The following is a 22951-nucleotide window of genomic DNA, read 5'->3' on the forward strand; positions in this document are numbered from 1 at the left end:
TGTCCATGGTGCTGAAGCAAATATGCTGTAAATGGAGTGATGCAAATCATGGTAATCATGGTTCATGGTTCTATCTATCAATCAATCAATCAATCTATCTATCTATCTATCTATCTATCTATCTATCTATCTATCTATCTATCTATCTATCTATCTATCTATCTATCTATCTATCTATCTATCTATCTATCTATCTATCTATCTATCTATCTATTTCAGAGCAGACTGTGCCTAATGGCCCCCTCTATTGGTGGTGACTGTACCAAAAAAAAAAAAGTTAATTATTTTTGTATATTTAATTTACCATCTTTGTTACATTGTGTATCAATGCTATTTAATATTCAGGACCAGATCCAACCTGGTATTGACAAAATTCATGAAGATCTGCAATTCACTTAGAAACATCAGGTGATCCCTTGTGTATGCTCTCTCCATATGCTGTGCTGCATTTGCCTTTGGCGTAAGCGTACCCCCACCCCACCCCCATCTGTCTCCCTTTCATTCCCATCAAGTATAGCAGCATTCGATAATAAATAAACAGCTTCAAAGTAATGTGTACCTCTTTAATAGGAACTTCAATCCAAAAAAATAAATATATAACTGAAAATATAGATTCAATATAATACCGAAATAAAGATTCTAATGATGCACAGTGAACAAAAGAGTCTTAATTCATAATATGTGGAGCAAAGAGTACCCAAATTTGAGAAGTGGCTAACAAGAATTTAGTAGTGTGTTACATAAGGAGAAGAAATTGCTAGTAAACCAAAGAGACTCTTACAGGAAGGTCATTCATTTCAACACTCTGGGCATACTCTTTAATATGTGTGGTAGAATATGTAATGTCTAGTAGTGTGTAATAACTAATTTCATAATTGGGTAATAACTGGTACCGGAATTTTATTTTATATACTTATCTATGTTGATATTTAGTCTGTTTTTTAATCCATTTCTAGTTTTTATTTTCTTTATCATTATGCATTTTAAATATGTTATCTGTATGTATGCTTATGTATATATGTGTACATGTTTCTGTCATTTGTTTTTTATTTGCTTCTTTCTCTATCCTTATATGTATAAAATGTAAAAAAGCTTTAAATAAAATATTTTTAAAAAGTACTCTTTTCCTTGTCACATAAATATTATTAAATATTATTTTGTAAATTATAAAGAAATTAATACATTTTCTTCCATTTTTTTTTACATTATTTTACAGTAAGATTGCATTAGACTGGTAAATCAAATATATATAGTATAAGTATCCGACTTTTTTTTTCTTGTTTATTATAAGACTCGTTTCCAAAATAAAATTAGAGCTATAATGTCACTAGAATAGTGAGTTTCAGGGGGCTAATGACTTGAACCTACGAACACATTTGCGCTTAATTAAAGAACAAGCACAGCTACAGTTCAACAGCTCAAACCAAAGCTAAGAATCCCTCGCCTCTTTACTCTGTGAGCTCGTGTTTGGTGTAAGGCTGCCCCTTCACTGTGCTGTCCCACACATCGGAAAGCGTCGCCCGGCTGCGAGGATGTTTTCATAATGCGCATCACACGTGGTTCATAACCGCAATATCTAAAGCTGAGGGCAATGAGAAACTCGCCCAAGGAGGAACGAGAAAGAATCCGTAAACCTTCAGTAGGTGGGACGCGCACGAGGGCTTTAATGCAGAGCACGAGACGATTTCAAATTGTATCTCGAGCGCATTGCCACAGATAGAAACGTAGCGCTCGTCGTTGTTCAGCAATTATCGTACTCGGAAACGTTCCCCTGGTGTGTCTTCAACAGAGGAGAGGGTATTGCCGAGCAACATATATGTCTCAACATGCAAATAACCCTCTACTGTAAGTCTTTTCATAGTATTGCTTACGCGCGTTGCGTCTCGCTGACTGATAAAAAACGAGCACATCTGATTATATTCTTAATCTCAATTATGATATCCTACGCATATTCTATAGAGTATTCAGTGAACCTGTTTGCTTAATTGCGTATGTCAGTTAAGAGACAGCTAGTGTTGCTCTCGAGCCCGAGATTAATACTCGTAATGATTCTATGTTGCTCAGCTTTATTTTGGAGTGTTTGTTTATATGACGCGGCGACACTGTCTTCCTTGCAGGTGAAAGTTTGTCGTCTTCTGCGAGGGGTTGTTACGGAGCTCGAGTCCACACACTGCAGACACGCGTCTATCTAGCGCTGGATTGTGTCTCATTCGCGTCTTCAAAATGAAGAGAAGGCAAAAACGCGTTCTGCAAATGGCATTTCTGTTCATGGTGGCTTTAATTTTCCTTCCAAACGTCGGCCTTTGGTCAATGTACAGAGAGAAGAGCCTTATGAAGTCGCATGAGCCAGGAGAGCAGGTGAGTACAATCCTTTGACAGCTATGTGACTCGAGCATTTATAGGTTAAGTTACTGTCAGTCAGATCTGGTGCATGCAGCCTTGTCTAAGTAAATCTCTAACTTGGATAAGCCTCAGCAAACCTTTATTATACTGTACTGAAAATATGCAAGGTCTTCCGCATGCATTCTTGCAGAAGTTTTTTTTTTTTTTTTTTTAAATCTTATTTTATTTTTAGGTCCATATCAGACAAGCTATACTTGTCTTACTTTCAAGTGATACATCACAAGTCATTGTAGTGCTTTTCTCTACTGTGCTACTGTGGGTGGTAGGCAATGTTGATCTTTGAATAAAAGTTGTAAACTCTTGTAGAGCATAATTTCTGTATTCCAAACAGCATCTATGTCTCACATTAGTTTGTCTTTTTAAAAATAATTTATTCTACTCATTATTTAAAGGGTTGGAAAATGATCAACATTATTGTGTTTGGCCATGTTTATTACGTCCAGCACAACTGTATCAAAGTTGCTTATTACCAAACGGAGAGTTGTTGTGCCCTGGAAAATGTGGCTTTTGACATCCCATCTTCTCTAACTAAACCAACAGTACTCTAATTAAACTTTTAGAATACAAAAATGCATCTTTATGCGCTTTGTTCAGTTGGTAATGAATAGTTAACATAACATTATTGTGTGTTTGCCTCCCACAAGATTATGCATTTAGGAGCACTTAAGAAGTCAGCAGTTCTGCCTTGAGGGAAACATAAATCACCCGTCAAAAATGAAAGAACATTTTCTTGCAAGGCTTGCAGAAATGAAAATGGTGAAGCGCTATCTCATGCTAATATTGAATTTTTATTGTTGATCTTCCGCTAATGCTCTCGGAGAGAAGGAGAGAACAATTCAACCTCCTGAATGTTTGATCTTCAAGAGATTGAGGATTATAGCATCATTTTCATAGGTTGATTTCCTTAATCATGTTTAGCTCTCAGAGTACAACATGGATAAGCTCATTTACTTTGCGACTGGCTGCTGCTAGTAATGAGAGTGCAATCAGTGATTCTCTCAGCCAGATGTCATTGTGGCAAATTTTTCCCCTGAAAACATCTTGCATGTGGTAATTCACTTGGGCTGGGTTTGGCTGCATTCACTTACATACACCTCTACTAGATGACACTTCCTTCCTCTCAACATGACAGAACTAGCGTTCCCATCCACTAATTCCCCCTCTCCTCATCCAGATGTCTGCACCCCTCACCAGCTGTCGAGGGGTACTGTTGGTTCATTTGATTCCGCCCTTGGGTACCTGGTTGCTTTTGGTTTCTGCAACTGCAATGTAGTTCTAGTGCTCAAGGGGAAAATGCTGAGTCTGTTTATTACGTCTCGTAATTGCACCTCTCTCATTTGTTTTGCCAGGGTTGCATGACTTTAGCCTTGGGCGAGCACAACCACACAAATCCAGTCTCTTCATTAAAGTCAGATCAGTGAGCAGGCACCACGGTGGTGACAGGGCCAAAAATACCAGAGCACCTCATGCAGGGTGCTGTCCTTTCACTCTCTGCTGACCTCCCCATTTCCGATTTCCTCAAAGAGGCATAGTCCAGGCAAAATCCTTGCTCGGCTCTTTGGGAATTATGTAGATGCTTTAAGTTAAAGGCATTGTGTCAGGTAGACCTTTACGTAGAAGCTCACCGAAACATTCGTCAATGCCTTATATAGTTGGTTCAATATGCAGCCTCTGTCGTCTGAATATTTAATATCATCTAATGAAGTAAATCAGGCGGACTATTGATTCTCCAGCGGTTTTTAAGGGAATATGATTAGTGGATTGAGGAAAGAGGATGGGGAGGGCAGAGAAGGGAATAGGGATGAGAGCAGTCTGCAATCAGACTCAATCCCCTCATGTCACATACTTTCTGGACTCAAAAGGAGCTTTAGTTTACCAGCTCGATAGAAAGATCCCAGTGCCTGTTATTGTGCACCTGTCAGAGCGGGAGAGATAATTGACAGCAGAGATATTGTGTCAATAAGCCCCCAAGAATCCCGGTGAATAAGCCCGCCTTGTGTGTCTTCTTTTATTATCCGATAGCAATTACCCATGATTGAATCAGCCCTCCGATCCCAAAAATCCTCCCTCAGCGATGTTAAGCGTGGTTTAACAAAATAGCGATGGGAAGCGTAGACTCCTCGCACTGGGTCCCTTTCTTCTGGGAAGACGGGTGTTGAGTTTTGTCCCTCCTTCCCCGTCAAAATCTCGGCTTTCTGTCCTTTGGGAGACAATCATGTTGAATTAGCTCTGGCGCCCCACTCCTGGCGCGGGTAAACAGCATCTGTGTACTTCGGTGGGTGGTGCGCACAGCGCCAGTGCTACGAGATGGACGTGTGCTGATAAGCGTGTGTCAGGACTGATAACCTTCCCTCAGCTCCTAACAAGAGCCCACCGTTGAGTATGACATTGCCCAGGAGCATTATGAAGAGGCTGTCTATGCAATCCTATCTCGCCGCGCCACTGCTCTTCAGTGTGTTGACAACAACAGGGCGTGCAACTCTGTCACCGATAGCACGGTGGATAACAAGAGCTTCGTTATTGTTAACTACCTGGGGCGGAAACATGACAAAGGTTGAGGACAAGATGACCTCGGACTCCTTAAGCTTCCCTGGATGAAGTTTTAAGCCGACCGTGTTTATGTCATTCTAGACAAAGGAATATTATTGTCGCTTTCCATTTGCTAGCAAAGTGACAAGGGGAAGAGAGATGTAGTAATTGCAATTACCCTCAGTGTCAGACTAGAGAGATACATTATGGTAATGCACATGTCAAGTTGATGGTAAGAGCATGGGTGAAGAGTGCACCAGATGATTTGAACTGAATTGTGGTCTGGGAACATTGAAAGATCACACAAATAGTATTGCAGAGAGGCTAGAATCACCAGAGGATGAACATTGTATAACTCATAGAGATTTTGTCAGTAAGTGTTCTAAGCATTCTTTGATGAGCAGCACCATCTGGTGTGACACGAGGGCAAGGTTCAATTTGGAAATGGAATGGGTATGATGATATTCAAGTAAATGGGGGGAGGGGTTCTTAGCCAGCCAAGTGATCAGTACCAGGAGTGATGATGTAATTGAATATTCCATTTTGAAGTGATAGTGTCCGGTCTTCTAATCTGATAGAGCATATATTCTTTCTCCACAGTCCCATGGCATTTTGTTATCGAAAGTCATCAGCATCACATTGTTTCCCTGTAATTGCGTTCTTCCCAGAAAAAGGGTAAAGATAATTGGATTTCCTTGTGTATCTTTGATGCCTGCCTATTTTTACTTTGGTTTATATAGACCACTACATGCACAACATATTGTAGTACTCCAGAGTCAAGTCTAAAATCTAATTTTTATATCATTAAGGCTTCGCCTGGACTCTGATTTGAATGAGCTGATCTCGACTACTCATGGACAATTTGGCCTTGGATTCTGACATGAGATGGACTTTGGGCGTACTCATACTGGGCAAGGTTGCCTTGTACCGAGCCCGATTCTCCCCTCTCCCCACTGTCACACTGGCCTGCACTCACATTACACTTAACGTTCTGGGCCGGAGCGCGTTTACGTCATTATGATGCAACTTTTTGATTTGAAGAAAACAGGAAGAAAACTGTTTTCGCTAATAGACTAGTAGTCTGGGATTTTCATTGTTTTAATTGTACTGCTAGTGTCAGAACATTATCACGGAGACAGACGACACTGATGGAGGAATTTGCAGCTTTACTCGCACACTACAACTACTGTTCATCAGTAAGGCGAAAACCAAATCTGTTATAAAGCTAAATATGCTCAAATTAATTGAAAAGTGTACCATCCAAGTAATAGTAGAAGATGTTTGTTGTCATAATGATGTAGGCCTAGTATCTGTTCCATGCTCCGGTGTGAATATTGATCACACTACATGCATACTGCGCCCGAGCCCAATCAAACCCAATCAGTACGGAGTGATCCCAAATGAACTTGACTTTGGGGGTCAAATGTGCGAGTGTGAGTACACCCATAAGTTCAAATTCGGTCTTGTTCGGAATCGAGTACTGCCACACTGATGCAGAAACCCACCTTTCTCCATACACTCACTTTGCTTTCATGTTAAACATTCTGCTCTCAGTCATTACCACCTGCAGATGCACTTGATGGCCTGTGCCCTTAATATGAACAGCAGCATGACCCCTTTTGTGAAAGAGACCATTTAAACTTGATTACTCTGATGTGCCTCATGAGGTGAGGATGGAGCAATGTCTCGGGCTGTTCACCGTGCCTCCCAAGAGTAATGCACAATTTATATTGTAGCCATATAGCAGAGCAGGGTAATATAAAGCCACTTACTCTCAGGCTCACAAAACAAAGGGACATGGACCTTTCCAGTCTTGTGTGTTTGGCACCTTCATTAAGATAATAACACTATTACAAGAGATTGAAAGCCTCTGAAGAGCTCTTATTGTATCTCTTGGTCTTTAGCCATGAGAGTGATGTGCACACAGACGCACACACACACACATGCTTATGTTTATAATGGCCATGTGCATGATTGTTAGGTGTATACTGATTAGAATTAATTGAACTAATGTATATTTGCATAGTTTATGAAAAAGTGTTTATCCACTGTAAAATAGCCCTTTTTATTAATAAAGTTTATTGTGAAATAAAATTACACATACTTGTTTATATATACTTGTTTATATATAATTATTTAGCATTATTTAGTATTATTAACAGAACCTACAAATCCTTTAAAACAGAAACTATAGCTCATACTGATCAGGGCAAAGAGGCCTGATCAGTTGGTATGTACTGCATGTGTAATGCTTTAACAAATATTTTAATAGGATAATATTAAATTCTACTTTTCACACAGACTAAGCATCTTAAAATAATTTACAAAAATAAGGATGCATATTAAACATAGGCATCTGGATGGTAGTAAGTAAGATTACAGGTAAACATAGTAGCTATAAAAAAGTTTCATGTATCATTATGCATGTCAATGCAGTTATACATTATGTAAGTGTTTATATGCAACAGTTTGTTAATCTCATCTTTATTTGTCCTGAGGTGATCTGAGAGCTCTTTGTGTTGAATTATTGCCGTCTGAAGTGGCAGATTTCACTGACTCCTCCATCCGAGTGATTGTTATCTAAGGAAAGTGAGGTCTGTTATATTTTATGGCTCCTCTCTGAGCGTGTGGAGATTTATGGCATGAAAATCTGCCGTGTAAGGTGATATTTGTCATTGGCAAAAAAATACAGTAAAATTGGGAAGCCAGTTTAATGGTGTGGCCCAGTAAAGGATATCATCATCAAACCTAGGGGAAAGTGGATGATTATGCAGAATGTTTAGCTAATGCATAATTTAGAATCAGCTTTTGAGGATTTTTTTACCATCGAATAGTTTCTTTGAGCCATATATTGGCTGGCCAGAGAATGAATATTTAAGACGTTCTGGCATCCATTGTAATTTACCCTAATTATTGGAAACTATGGAGACTATTGAAGAAGTTTTGACAGGTTACAAAAAATTCAGAGCATTGCTATGGCATTTGCTGCAGATTGTTGCTTGTTAAAAACAGAAAGCAGAAATTTACATTTGAAATTAAAGAAGGAAATCAAAGACTCTTTTCATATCCTCAGTGTGAACGTGGGACTCAAGGTTATGTCATTTTTTAAATGATTTATGTTCTTGCTGTTTATTCATCATCCAATCCCCAGCCCCTCTCTCAAGGTTAAGGTAGAAAAGGTCATGTGAAGCAATACAGTTCTTCTATTGTTAGAAATGATGATTTACAATCAATCTTATCTCTGTGACTTACTCTACATGCTCTCTTGAGTGTCCGGGATTTTTTTTTTTTTTTTTTTTGAGTAATATTATCACTCCTATGTTTTCTCACCTCATAAACAGATTGAGTTCAAGTGTCTCTCACTGTCTCAGTAACATTTTTTTTTTTTTTTTTTGTAAATACAATTTAAATTACTGTTGCAGTTATTGTCCATCTGGCTTTGGATAAAAGCTGAGTAAGGTTATAACAGAATAAATATGATCATAATAAACATTTAAACATAATATAATATAATATAATATAATATAATATAATATAATATAATATAATATAATATAATATAATATAATATAATAATGTGGCACTATAAATTGCAATCAATAAAATAAAATGGAACTATGGAGAGTCTAGTCCACACTATACCTGTGGGAAACGGTTCAGTTTTTCTAAGAGTAATTGGTATTTCCAGATCTTATTTCAACAGCGAGACTATTTAAAAGTAATTTCATGAACTCCAGCGAATGTTTTACCTTCTTACCATTTCAAATGAACTTGATTAGTATCTTTTAATATTGAGAGAAATCCTCCAGGCTTGTTAGAGGGTCTCAAAACTACATTTTCAAATTCATGTATTCTCCTTTAAAAATGAACTATTTCTCCTCTCTCCCTTTGTCTCTCTCTCTTTCCCTTTAATTTATTGCGAATGGACCGAAAAAAAAAGTCAGCTAGGTTCACTAACAAGAAAGACCTTGATGCTTATTAGGATACTGTTGAAGTCATTTTGAAACATTATCCAATTTAATTAATGCCCCACAGAACATCTTTGATCCCTTAATGGGGAAAATAGGCACTGATTATGATTAATGTTTGCTAGGTGTTGTCATTGAATCTTTATTAGAGGTTGGAGGTGTCTTTCCATTATGCTAGATGCTGAATTCATCAGAAGGATGAACCCATGTTCAGCAGCCATACTGCACAGCCAGACAGATGATAGAACTAGAGAGGGAACAGCTTGAGACCAATCACACCACTGTAGGGAAAACTGAGACAGATATTATTTTGTAAAGTTGGAAGCAACTTGCTGCCCACAGCACCAATTTATCTTAAGTTAAGGCCAATGATGTATGTGCCATAGAGGAATGGATAGGGGTGCTGAGGAGGAGCGGTATACAGCAAGATATGTGGCAAAAAAGGGAAAGAGCAAACAATTATTAGTGGGATCACCATCCTCAGAGAGTTGCAGAGACCTGAGGTCTTATACATGTGTGCTTGTTTTTCGATGTGGGTAGTTTGTTTGTCCACTTCTATTAATGTACATAACTCATAAATATATTTCTTGAGATAAAAAATTCAGATATGAATTATTGTTTTCTTTTTCTTATTATATTGTCTTTTACTTTTCAAGGAAATGTATCGTGATTTAAGAATCTTTAGACATTTTGCACTGGAAAACAAGACAAGAATACTGACAAAGAACTTTTTTTGCAGTGTGATCAGAAGTACAGAAAAAAATATTATTATTATTTTTTATTATTAAAAATGAACAAAAAGTGATGATCTGCTGAAAGTTGTATTTTTTTTTAAACTGTGAAGCATTGCTAATTTGAGATATTTACATTTACAGAACAAATTGACGCATTGTGTTTCCTCCAATTTATTCCTTAAATTTTCTTTACATGGTCTTAAAAAGTTATAAAACCTGCAGAAACCCTTTTTTCATAGTTTGATCGATATGGATTTAAATAACCACTAGGAGAAATTCCCCCATGGACTGCCAATAATGTTTATGCCTCTGAAACGATTTATTTTTCTGTTAACGAAACTTGGGAAGTTCTACCACTATCCAATCAAATCTTGAAGGATAAAGTCTAGCCTCACAATAATTCCTGAGCACACCATACGTTAAATGCATTGTTGATGCCATTTTAAGTCACACTTGTTTTACCTTACAGTTACAGTCTGTCTATCTGGTGTCAGTGTCAACTGCATAACTGTCTTGAAGCCATATGCAGCACCAGCAATTGATTATTTTGAAAAACATGGCTTTGTGTTACTCAAATTACACTTCAGCTCTCTATCGATCGGAATGCTGCCTGCAGCCTTTGCGTCGCGTAGTGTTGTTATTTAGCTAATTTATCCTTGGAATCACCAAGTAGAAAGTTAAATTAAGTGTGCTATACAGTTAAATTACCTTCCCTGTACTCAATAGCTTATACATAAATATTTAGCCACAGAATCCCTCTGCAGGTCTACATCTGCCGTGTTGCCAACTGTTCATTATGTAGAAATAAAGCACAGCAGACACATGCATCAAAGCCCTCGTGACACCTGGCTGTTCTCAAAAGCTCTCCGGGTCATTAGAAAACAAGCTTCTCTCTCCTCAGACTGCTCCTCTTTTGATTTCCTGTTATTTATGACATCACATGAACTCATAAAGTCCATCCTAATTACTCTTCACTCTTAAGATTAATGGCCGATCTCAACCAGATGCATCTGCCAAGTTTACCTTTTTCCCACACGACTGATGGATGTTTCCGTGGCTCCTCGAGATTCCCTGCAGCCACTGGATGGAGGTTTATTAGTCAAATAATTGGAACAGACGCAAACACCCTCATTCGGCCTTCAAAACACGTCTGGACCTACTTGAAAACAATTTCTTGGCTGAAGCCGAAGTGATTTGTCTCACCTTTTTGTCCCGAATTAATTTCCTTTCACTCTGTTCTCCCATGATGATCATTGTCTGTTTCTGTGTCGGTTCAAAGTACTAGTAGTTGCCTTTCTTTTAACTCAGCGCTCAGAGGACATTTCTCCTGCCTTTCATGCCGCTGCTAATGTAGGATCATTACTTTAAAGAGAGATTTCAATGGCCCTCACCTTAAAGGTTACGTCTAAAGGGGGTTATTAAACTCTGCATGGGTGAAAAACTTGATGATACTTTGAGTGAGTCCCATCTCTCAAACTTACAAGGCCTCTTACAGCACTAATGGCGACATGAGCTGATAATTACTTGATGAAAGTCTTTAATGTTCTCCTGATGTAACCTCACAGTCCATGTATTGCTTTAGAAAATGCAGATCTCTTCTTTCCCCCTTCACTTTCAATCCTTGTACAGTGTGGTTGTTGCTTTGATGTTGCAGCTTTATTGATATAAATTTTTGTTATTGCTCTCAGTTCAGTTCCAAGCTAAGACAGAATACAACTTTTTTGGCCTATCCTTGTTCTATCGTTGTCTGTAAAATCATTGGATTGTGACCTAATTAATAGAGACTATAAATAATAAATTAAAGGTAATAAAAAACACATTTACAAAACTGTACACTACTCTTACAGTAAGTGGAGAAGAAAGATTTTAGATGTTTATCAAGTTGTTTTTTTATGAATTTTTTGTATATCAAAGGCAGTTGTTGGTGGGTGCAGGATCATCCTGAAGTATGAGATTTTTATATGTGCCAAATATGCTTGTGCGCTTTCTGGTTACAGTTGCTTTTGAGTCAGTAACTTTGATTCTACTACAATGTTTTTTTTTTTTTTTTGATAATGTTAGCAATGCACAAACATTGAAATGTACATTATTCATGTATTAACAGCATCTAAAATGTAAGCAACAACCTTTGAGATGTACAAATGTTTATCTATTCTTTTATTCTTTTAGGTTAATCAAATGTTGAAGTCATTAAGCTAATCATTAAGATTAAATAATATATGCACAGTGGCATCACATTTATTTAATGCATTATATTCAAATCGTTTTAAAGATTTCCATCACTTTACCCAATCCTACACTTTAAAACTGTAAAAAAAAAAAAAAAAAAAAAAATGTATGCATTTATGTGCTTGTATTTTATAGATTCATTTGTCTGTTATGTTTTTTATTTCGTTGTAGTTAGGTTTAGGTTTCATATTTCTTCATTAAATAACTGATAAAGTAATTTGAAAAAGTTTCTGTGAGACATAATTTCACAAACAGCGTGAGTGAATCACTGCGCACTCACTCTTTCTCTCTCAAAAAGCAAATGGCTTCAAATCGCATCCCGTCTGCACTATAAGTGAGCTGCACGCTGCACAGTTGACACAGGAATTGTCACTTGCACTATCAAGGCATGAGAAGAAAGCTGCTTATTAACCGAACTGCATACATGCGGGAGTAAAGTGCATGCCAATTACATGCAAATGAACATGATAAAAAATATACAGTATATATATATATATATATATATATATATATATATATATATATATATATATATATATTCATGTAAACAAGTCATAGTAATCTGACATTAACCAAGAATCAAGAATAAACCAATCTTGATTACTATATTATAACATTTAAAAAATAGCTATATATTTATATAGCTATTATGGGGAAGTCGTGGCCTAATGGTTATAGAGTCGGACTCGTAACCAAAAGGTTGCGGGGTTCAAGTCTCATACTGGCAGGGATTGTAGGTGAGGGGAGTGTATGTACAGCGCTCTCTCCTACCATCAATACCATGACTGAGGTGCCCTTGAGCCAGGCACCGAATCCCCAACTGCTCCCCCGGGCGCCGCAGCAAAAAATGCCAGCCCACTGCTTCGGGTGTGTGTTCACTGCTGTGTGTGTGCACTTTTGATGGGATAAATGCAGAGCACTAATTCCGAGTATGGGTCACCATACTTGGCCACATGTCATGTCACTTTCACTTATAAGAGAAAAATACTTTTTTGTCTAGTTGGTTTACTGTTATGGCATCTACTAGTAGGGGCTAGTGGGACCATGCTAACTGCCAACCTTGCCTATTTATTTTCACCCCCACAAATCCTCCTTAAAAGATTTGTTCTTGTCAGATTTATTCAGATAAGCATTTGCCCCATAGGAATAAAAATGGGATTAGACTATATGCATTTTGTCCATGCTTGCACAATATCAGCTTACTGTGCATCGTGGGAGTTGACAGCAGGGTACAGTGAGTGCAGTTTGCCTGTGATGGGCACTGACGGAGGTGGACAACGTCCTCTCAGAGCTTTTCATGTTGATTTATAAAAACATTGTTTCTACCTACACTGATCAAACTGTATCATTGCTGTAAAGCTTTTGATGCCTGATGGTTTCTTGTTTGAACACTCCTGTCCATGAGATCTTAAATCTAAAAACATGATAAAGTCAAACCATGACAGCCTTATCATCATCCTTCCAAAAACCAAATCAGGACAAATACAGCAGTGATGTGTTTCTGTCATTATTTCCTCAAATCAGCATGACACCATCAGCACTTGATGCAATCCTCTCTGCCGAGTCTGACAGCCACTTTGTGACTGATTTGTTTACATGTGTTATTGTTTCACTTCTTCTGTGTGATGTTATTCGTGTTGCATTGTGTACTTCAAATTTCCAGCCAGTCTATGTAAGAGACACCACGGCGAATACAGGCGAGTCTCCAGTAGATTGAACGCCTCGTTCAAGACCGCTGTCATCTCCCTGATGTCTCATGTCAGATGACAGATGATCAGTTACAGCAAGCCTGAGTTGGCTTAAACACAGGAACTTTTGTGGTTGGTTAAGAGACGTTGGTCCCCTAATGAGTACCACTGCTGTGTGTGTGTTTGTTTCGCTTGACTAACCGTTGCAGCACATCTCAAGCATACAGTCGGCTTGATGTTACACTGAGCGTGAAAGGCTTTATTGAATCCTCGCATGAATAAGATGTTGTAGGTAAGATACTCTTCTTATTTTCGTCTTTTGAGAAGTTTCGCTCCGTGCATAAGGCATTTACAGGAGAAGTTGTTCATAACTTCTGCTGCCTCTCCTCACATGTCTCTTGTTCTTTCGCCCAGATTCACAAAGCAAGATTGTGTGGCTGACAATCAGAGACCCAGAGCAGCGCACCTCCTTAGAAGCGCACATCACTGGGAATGACAATCGAGGTAGATTTGGTAGAAAAGCCTCATTTGGCTGCTCCTTTGTGAGCCTCGAGATTCCAATCACTGACATTCAAAGATGAGATTGGCACAGCTGTCTCTTTGTGGTGACACGGCCTTCTGTGTGTCGCCTGATGATTGACAGCTCCCCAGCTCTGTTGTCTCCAGGTCTGCAGAGAATCGCTCATCACCAGAAGTCAAACTAGAAACTGCACCCACTTTTTAGGGTGTTGAATTATACAACAAGCCTAAACTGAACATCAAGGCCATGTTGTTGGTGTTTTTTTTTTAATTATTAATTATTTTTCTCAGGAAAACTAAACAAAATGCACCCTCTATTTGTTTCATTATTCTATTCATTTCAAAGCAACGGGACTGTGCCTGGAGAATGGGGTCTCAGTGTCTCAGGGTCAAACTGATTGCGGTCATGATCAGGGCTCCAAAATGTCAGTAGTTCATTTTCCAGTAAAATTTCAGGGAACACTGTATTTTGATGGTCCCTTTTGAACATTCTGTTGACAATAAGGGACATTACACCTACATGTCAACTAACTCTCATTAGAGTATTACTAGACTGTCTGCTTATATCTACTAGCTCTTTATTGTGGTGGTCTCCCAACAGACATTCTGCTGACTATAACTTTACAAGCACATGTCAACTTATTCTAACCCTAACCCGCCCAGTCTACTTATACTCTACTATAACACTCTAATGAGAGTTAGTAGACGTAGGTGAAATGTTACTTTTGTTAAAGGGACCATCAAAATAAAGTGAAACCAATATAATTATAATGGTAATAATTTATATTATATATAGTTTGTTAATGCTAGTTTATAAATATCCTAATGCATTTTAAGATTTCAAGTTGTATTAATCAGCATTGAATTATGAACAAAAATGAATTAATTTTTTTTATTATTATTGTAAAGTATTACCTTAACATTAATGTTAATGTTAAATTTAAATACAGTATTAACAGTTCTTTTCTTTTCTTTTCTTTTCTTTTCTTTTCTTTTCTTTTCTTTTCTTTTCTTTTCTTTCTTTTCTTTTCTTTATTTTCTTTTCTTTTCTTATTTTCTTTTTGCTATTGTTGTTTGATTTAATATTATGAACATAACACTGTGGCAGATATACACCAATCAGGCATTACATTATGACCACCTTCCAAGGGAATACCGTTACCATAAAAAGGAGTACATGGTCTGCAACAATGTTTAGGTAGGTGGTAACATCCGCATGGATGTCAGGTTTCCCAAGGTTTCCCAGCAGAACATTACCCAAAGCATCACACTGCCTCCACCTGCTTGCCTTCTTTCCATAGTGCATCCTGGTGCCATGTGTTCCCCAGGTAAGTGACGCACATGCACCTGACCATCCACGTGATGTAAAAGAAAACGTGATTTATCAGACCAGGCCACCTTCTTCCATTGCTCCAAGGTTGGCGCTTTTGGTGGTGGACAGGGGTCAGCATGTGCCCCTCTGACTGATCTGCAGCTATGCAGCCCCATACGCAACAAACTGTGTATTCTGACACCTTTACCTCAGAATCAGCATTAACTTCTTGAGCAATTTGAGCTACAGTAGCTCGTCTGTTGGATCGGACCACACAGGCCAGGCGTCTCTCCCCACGTGCATCAATGAGCCTTGGCCGCCCATGACCCTGTCGCCGGTTCACCGCTGTTCCTTCCATGGACCACTTTTGACAGATACCGACCACTGCAGACCGGGAACACCCCACAAGAGCTGCAGTTTTGGAGATGCTCTGACCCAGTCATCTAGCCATCACAATTTGGCCTTTGTCAAACTTGCTCAAATCCTTACACTTGCCCATTTTTCCTGCTTCTAACGCATCAACTTTGAGGACAAAATGTTCACTTGCTGCCTAATATATCCCACCCACTTACAGGTGCCGAGATGAAGAGATAAACAGTGTTATTCACTTCACCTGTCAGTGGTCATAATGTAATGCCTGATCGGTGTATTAGGCTGCATTTGCAAAACAAATCATCAGTGTTTCATCATGTGATGTTTTGGCACAAATCAGATTTTTGTTCTGACTTTCAGAGTTAAATTAAAGAGATAGTTCACTCAAAAATGAAAATTATATCATCATTTACTCACCCTCATCTCGATCCATCTGTGTGAGTTGTGTGATGTTTTTTTCCTCGGAACATAATGGTAACAAAAATTAGCTTTCTTCAAAATATCTTTTGTGTTCTACAGAAGAAAATAAGTCCTTACAGGTTTTGAACAGCATGAGGTGGAGTAAATCATCACAATGCTTTCATTTTTGGGTGAAATATCACATTAAGACAAGCTGACTGTGTTTATATCGATACCTTGCCAAGACAGACATTTTTACTAAAAAATACATTCAGTCATTCATGTATGCTGCCACATATTTTTTCATTCCTAGTACTGGCTTTGTTGGAAAAAGCCAATAATTTTAACATTTTACTCTGTAATAAGATGCCTGTTACCAGAGAAGCTGTAATGCAAAGCAGACTGTCAAGTGATGTGCATTTGTTGATGTCACCAAATTACCTTATATTTGCATGTTTGTGTTGCTCTGTTATGGATGACTCCCCCAGTAGCTATATTAATATAGACACAGCACCCGTGTTTATCTTTCCTGCACAGGGTTTAGAAATGTAATTATGGCTCAGGCGGTGACATTTTTTTTTCATTTCGCCTCTGAGTGGCTGATATCATAATGAACAAGCTAAGATTATCTTGAGGCTTTCTCCAAATCTTCAGGCCCAGTGTAAACAATGTACATTTTCATATTATATAAACTTGAATATGTTGAGCAAGTGTGTTAGAATTCTAAAATGTGGAGTTTCTTGTTATATAATATAATGAACAGTAACCTGGATCTCTCGATAGAACAGCACATGACAGTATTAACCTTGCCTAGAACCTCATAAAAGGATTTAAACCTTATATAACATTGTGGAGATTATCTGGTTATGGTTTATTAAGGGACAAATGCACATTTTCAGAACAAAAATTACACACTTGGATAATGATATAATGGTAATATTTTGAATTACAGTATATACTTGAGTTGGCCACAGTACATGTGGATAGTAATAATAATAAAAAAAAAATTTTTTACATTTGACCCATGATGTAGATGACCCAAAAATAAAAACACGACTGTCTTTGGGTCGAAATGATAACAGAATTTTACTTTTTGGGTGAACTATGCCTTTTTGTGTTAATACCTTGTGAAGACACTTTTACTAAAAATACAAGTTCAAGTTCAAGCTTTATTGTCATTCTGCAACATGTGTGGACATACAGGACAGTGGAACGAAATGTCGTGCCTCACAGGATCACGGTGCTACATAAATACAGACATACAACAATGAAATAAAACAGTAAAACCTATACACAACTAACCTACTGTCAGATTTTGACTATAAATATACTATATATAAATGTTTACCTATACATAAGCTAAAAAATACAGACTATATAAATGCTTCACATAACACTATACCTATACACAACTAACCTACTGTCAGATTTGGACTATAAATATACTATATATATAAATGTTTACCTATAAATAAACTAAAAGAAACTAAATAAACTATACAAATGCTACACATAAACACTGTAACTATACACAATTAACCTACTGACATATTTTTAATATGAATATACTATATATAAATGTTTACCTATACATAGACTGAAACGAAAAAAAAAAAATGCATATATAGATTGTACGAATGCTTCAAATAATACTGTACATGTGCAAAGAGAAACATTGTGGAACAGTGCAAGATTATTAGTAGTGCACGAGTGTGTAAACATATTTGAGTCTATGTGTGATTATGTACACACAGCAGTGTGTGTGAAAAGTGTCTAGTGCGCATAGAGGAGAATTTCACAAAAAAAACAAAAACAAAAGATGTTTCAGACAGTTTTTCTGTGATGTGGTATGGGGGGATGGAGGAGGTGAGATAGTCCATGTTTCAGGAGGTAGGGGGGTTTGTGTGGGGTTTCAGAGGAGGGTGGGGTGATTTGAGTTCAGGGCTCTCACAGCTTGGGGGAAAAAGCTGTTGAGCAGTCTGGTGGAGCGGGCTCTGATGCTCCGGTACCGTCCTCCTGATGGTAGGAGCTGGAAGAGACTGTTGGAGGGATGGGTGGGGTCCTTCACAATACTGTTGGCTTTGCTGGTGCATAGTGTAAGGAAAATGTCCAGGATGGAGGGGAGAGGGGCACCGATGATCTTTGCAGCTGTGTTCACTGTCCGCTGGAGGGTCTTGCGGTCTGCTGCACAACAGTTCCCATACCAGACAGTGATGCAGCTGGTCAGCACAGTCTCTATGGTTCCTCAGTAGAATGTGGTGAGGAGGGGTGGGGGGGGGATTTGCTCTTTTCAGCCCACAGGCGGAGAAAGTGTAGCCACTGTTGTGCCTTCTTGGAGAGTGACATGATGTTGGTGGTCCAGGTGAGATTCTCTGTGATGTGCACCCCCAGGAATTTAGTGCTGCTGACTCTCTCCACAGTCGAGCTGTCGATGGTCAGTGGGGGGTAGTCAACAGAGTTTCTCCTGACGTCCATCACAACCTCCTTTGTCTTACTCACACTGAGGGACAGGTTGTTAGTGCCACACCATTCAGCCAGTTGTGCCACTTCCTCTCTGTAGTGTGTTTCATCTCTGTTGCTGATGAGACCTACCACAGTTGTGTCATCCACAAACTTGATGATGTGGTTGGAGCTGAACTTGGCAATGCAGTCGTGGGACAGCAGCATGAAGAGCAGTGGGCTGAACACACAGCCTTGTGGGGCACCTGTGCTCAATGTGGTAGTGCTTGAGGTGTTGTGGCTGACACGGACTGACTGAGGTCTTCCAGTCACAAAGTCCAGGATCTGATTACAGAGGGAATTGTTAAGGCCCAGCAGGTTTAGTTTGTTTATGGGCTGTTGTGGTATTATTGTGTTGAATGCTGAGCTGAAGTCAATGAACAGCATTCTGACATAGGAGTCTTTATTTTCTAGGTGGGTAAGAGCCAGGTGGAGCGTGGAGGAGATTGCATCGTCTGTAGAGTGGTTTGGATGGTATGCAAACTGGAGCGGATCAAGTGTGTTGGGGAGGCTGGTTTTGATGTTTTACATGACTAACCACTTCATCATGATTGGAGTCAGCACTATGGGACGGTAGTTGTTTAGACAGGACACAGGTGATTTTTTTTGGTACCGGTATGATGGTTGTGGATTTGAGACATGTGGTGATGACTGCCTGGCTCAGCGAGGTGTTGAAGATATCTGTTAGGACATCTGTCAGCTGTGCAGCACAGTCTTTCAGTACACAGCCAGGTATGTCGTCAGGTCCCGCAGCCTTGCATGGGTTAATCCTAGATAGGGTCTTCATTACTTGGCTGGAGACAGACAGAGCACCTGGTCGTTGGGAAGTATGGGCAGTTTTTGTGCAGGTGTGTCATTCTGCATTTCAAACCGTGGATAAAAGTGGTTGAGTGCATCGGGAGGGATGTGTCGTCATCACAGGCCTGTGGCTGGGGCTTGTAGTCTGTGATGGTCTGAATGGCTTGCCACAGGCTCTGTGTGTCTCTGCTGTCGGTGAAGTGATTATTTTTTGAACATATGACCGTTTAGCATTTTTGATGCCACAGGACAGATTGGCTCTTGCTGTTTTGAGGGCTGCTTTGTCTCCTGATCTGAATGCTTCATCTCTGGTCTTTAGCAGCCCACGAACCTCTGCTGTCATCCACAGCTTTTGGTTTGCACGTGTGGTGATTGTCTTTGTGACTGTAACATCAATAATGCACTTTTTGGTATAAGCACTCACAGTTTCAGTGTACTCCTGCAGGTCTGTGAGGTTGTTGTAGGTGGCTGCCTCTTTAACCCTCTGGAGTCTAAGGGTATTTTTGGGGCCTGGAGAAGTTTTGTCATGCCCTGACATTTGTGCTTTTTTCAGTTTCTTATAAATATCTAAATGGCTAAAATCTAATCTCACTGTAATCAGCACAAACTAGGCTATAATAATATGTGAGCAGCATGTATGTACATGATTGTGTTTTTGAGAAAAAAAATGTTATGCATGGTTAGTGAAAAACTAAAAATGTTAAATCACTTGAATAAGGCAATAAAAACACATACAGAAAATTGGTTCCCAGGAATTTTGAGAACTGGAGCTTGTAGCCTAGAATTTTTTTTTTCTAAATGATGTGAAAATCATCTTGTTTACTCACTTACAGAAAACAATATATTGATTTAAATTTTCTAAGACACTTTTTGTTGGTAAAAGTCATATGCGAGTAGGCGTCAACTATCATGAATTCACACCTGAGAAGACAAAGGCCTGCATAATGAGCTGCATAATGAGCCATTCAGTCAGCTGTGTCACTGAGAGGGATGAGTTACAAGAAAGAATGTGAGGACAAAATAAATCTATATAATTTTATGTTTGTAGTTTATTTAGAATATATTTAATTATCACACAACATAATTTAATATTCACTTGTGAGTGCAGTTAAACAGTTTATTAGGAAAAATCAAAGCTGACTTTCAAACTGAATTTTTTGCATCATTACTCCAGTCACAAAATCCTTCAGAAATCCTTTTAACAATCTTATTTTCTACAAAAAACATTTATTGTTATTATTATCATTATTATCATTATTATTATTATTATTATTATTATTATTAATGTTGAAAAGAACTGAGAATTTTTTTTTTTTAGGTTTTTTAGGGGGGGATAAATTGAAAGAACAGCAATGATTGTTACATTTGTTACAGTTACATTTATTGTTACATTTATATTATTTACATCAAGCTTTTGAATGGTATAGTAGTGTATATTGTTATTGAAACTTCATAATATTTCACTTGATTATACATTTAGTCAGGAATTATAGTTTGGAAAAAGTCTTTGGAAAAAGTCTAACTAGTAAAATGTTTACACGTTATGTGAAAACTAGTACAAGTATATAAATAAATAAAAAGAGACTTACTCATGTTTATGATCTCTGCTGAATAAAGTGCTTCATTCTTTTTTCTGAGGAAATCCAAATCTCAAATCCTCAACCACATCACATCTTTTTGGGGTGAATTATGTCTTATTCCTCTCATCGCGAAGCAAACAGTAAAATAATAAAAACTTGAAGAATAGTCTCGCTGCGTTGTCTTCTGTTGTGTGGGCGTATTCAAAAGCTGCGCGCTTCAGTGAAACATTTGAATCTCAAAAGTGCGCTCGGCGCGGGGGCGTGGTCGCATTAGAAGATAATGAAGGGAGAACGGACATCGCGTTGTTTTCATATGGATTACTTTATCACAGAATATTTGTTTTCGGCAGCACTTGTTTAGTTTAAAAGTAGACATGTCAGGCTTTCTATAGATATCTCTCTCATGTCTCTTCGTTGAGTATTCACTGAGTTACAGTTCATTTTAATGACGCATTTGTATCTGAAGATCAGCGCAGACAAAGGCTGCAGACAGCACTCCTTGTTTGTTATCTTTATTTTATAAGTGCACAAAGTTTTGTTGTTATTATGTCTGTATACAAAAAAAAGTAGACCCTTTACAGATTCGATTGATGTATTGCTCTTATCTGTACGATCAAAACTGAAAGTGTAATTTAAGTTCTTTTCGGGGTTATCAGGAGAAAATACCCCAAAACGCGTATACCCCACAACCAACTCAATATGTTAAAACATTTTCCAGTCTGTGCACTGAAAGCAGTCCTGTAGTTTTGAGGTAGCATCATCTGGCCAAACTGTGATGAGTTTTTGAACCGGTTTGGCTTGTTTCAGAAGTGGCCTATATGCTGGAATTAGCATAACAGAGATGTGATCCCAGTACCCTAGGTGGGGACGGGGTACAGCCTTGTAAGCGTTCTTTTCTGTTGTGTAAACAAAGTCCAGTGTGCTATTTCCTCTTGTTGCAAAGTTCACATGTTGGTAGAACTTTGGCAAAACTGTCTTTAAGTTTGCGTGGTTATTTGTTTGGTGTTTGCTGATGGCGCTGTACAGCTCACGAAGCGTGTCCTTTGCGTTAGCACACGGGGGGATGTAAACTGCAACAATATCAATGGTTGTGAAATACCGCGGCAGATAGAACGGTCAACACTTCACAAACATAAACTCCACCAGCGATGAACAGTGTTTTGTCACTACCACAGCATTATTACACCACTCTTTGTTGACGTACACACATAAAACTTCTCTGCAAGCTTTACCAGACAGTTCTTTGTCTCTGTCCGGTCGATAGCAGGCAAGTCCATGTAGCTGAATAGCGGAGTCTGAGAAATTGTTGTTTAGCCATGTTTCGGTGAAAACAAACACACAATAATCCCTTGTCTCATGCTGTGTAGACCGACTGAGTTGAATTAAGTCCAGTTCATTTTCCAGAGAGCGAACATTTGAGAGCATGAGTGATGGAATTGCTGGTCTAGTGGGGTTAGCCCTTAGCCTATCTCATGTGCCTCCACGCTTGCCGTGCTTCTGTCCCCTCTCACACCGCTGGTGTCGCCGTTTTGTGTGGGTAGCGTCAGTAGGCGAGGCTGCGGTCTCTGGGTTCGGCTTCAGCAGCAGACAGAGCTTCTCAGTAGTCTCCGGCGAAAGCTGTTGTTTGTACACACTGCCGATTTCCAAAAGGCTCTGTCGATCATAGATGTGTTTCCAAGTGTTTATCTGCTAGTTTTGCGATAAGGTGAGACAGTTTGAAGACGAGGAAACGAGACTAACAGACATAAAAACACCGTTTTTGGGACCGGAGTAGCTGCTGCGCACCGCCATCTTGGATCTAATTTTTCAGTCATGTTGCCGCATTCACATGTGTTACCACAAGGAGCAAGTACTTTTCACAGAATACATACGCAAATATGCTTGTGAATGTTTGAAAGCATCCACTTGTCAATCAGTTGAC

At 38.7% G+C, this 22951-nt stretch overlaps 1 protein-coding gene across 1 annotated transcript in view; it reads left to right on the top strand.

Annotated features, from left to right (window-relative positions):
- Positions 1 to 1450: 1450 nt before the first annotated feature.
- LOC109095820 (polypeptide N-acetylgalactosaminyltransferase like 6) overlaps positions 1451 to 22951 on the top strand; it is a 170665-nt gene continuing 149164 nt past the window's right edge. The window contains exons 1-2 of the mRNA XM_042758329.1: positions 1451 to 1845; positions 2118 to 2358. Of these exons, the coding sequence (XP_042614263.1) occupies positions 2224 to 2358 (135 nt within the window). The 5' untranslated portion in view covers positions 1451 to 1845; positions 2118 to 2223. The remainder of the gene's footprint in view (positions 1846 to 2117; positions 2359 to 22951) is intronic.

Source organism: Cyprinus carpio, chromosome A1 (assembly GCF_018340385.1).
Source record: "Cyprinus carpio isolate SPL01 chromosome A1, ASM1834038v1, whole genome shotgun sequence".
Lineage (NCBI taxonomy): Eukaryota > Metazoa > Chordata > Actinopteri > Cypriniformes > Cyprinidae > Cyprinus > Cyprinus carpio.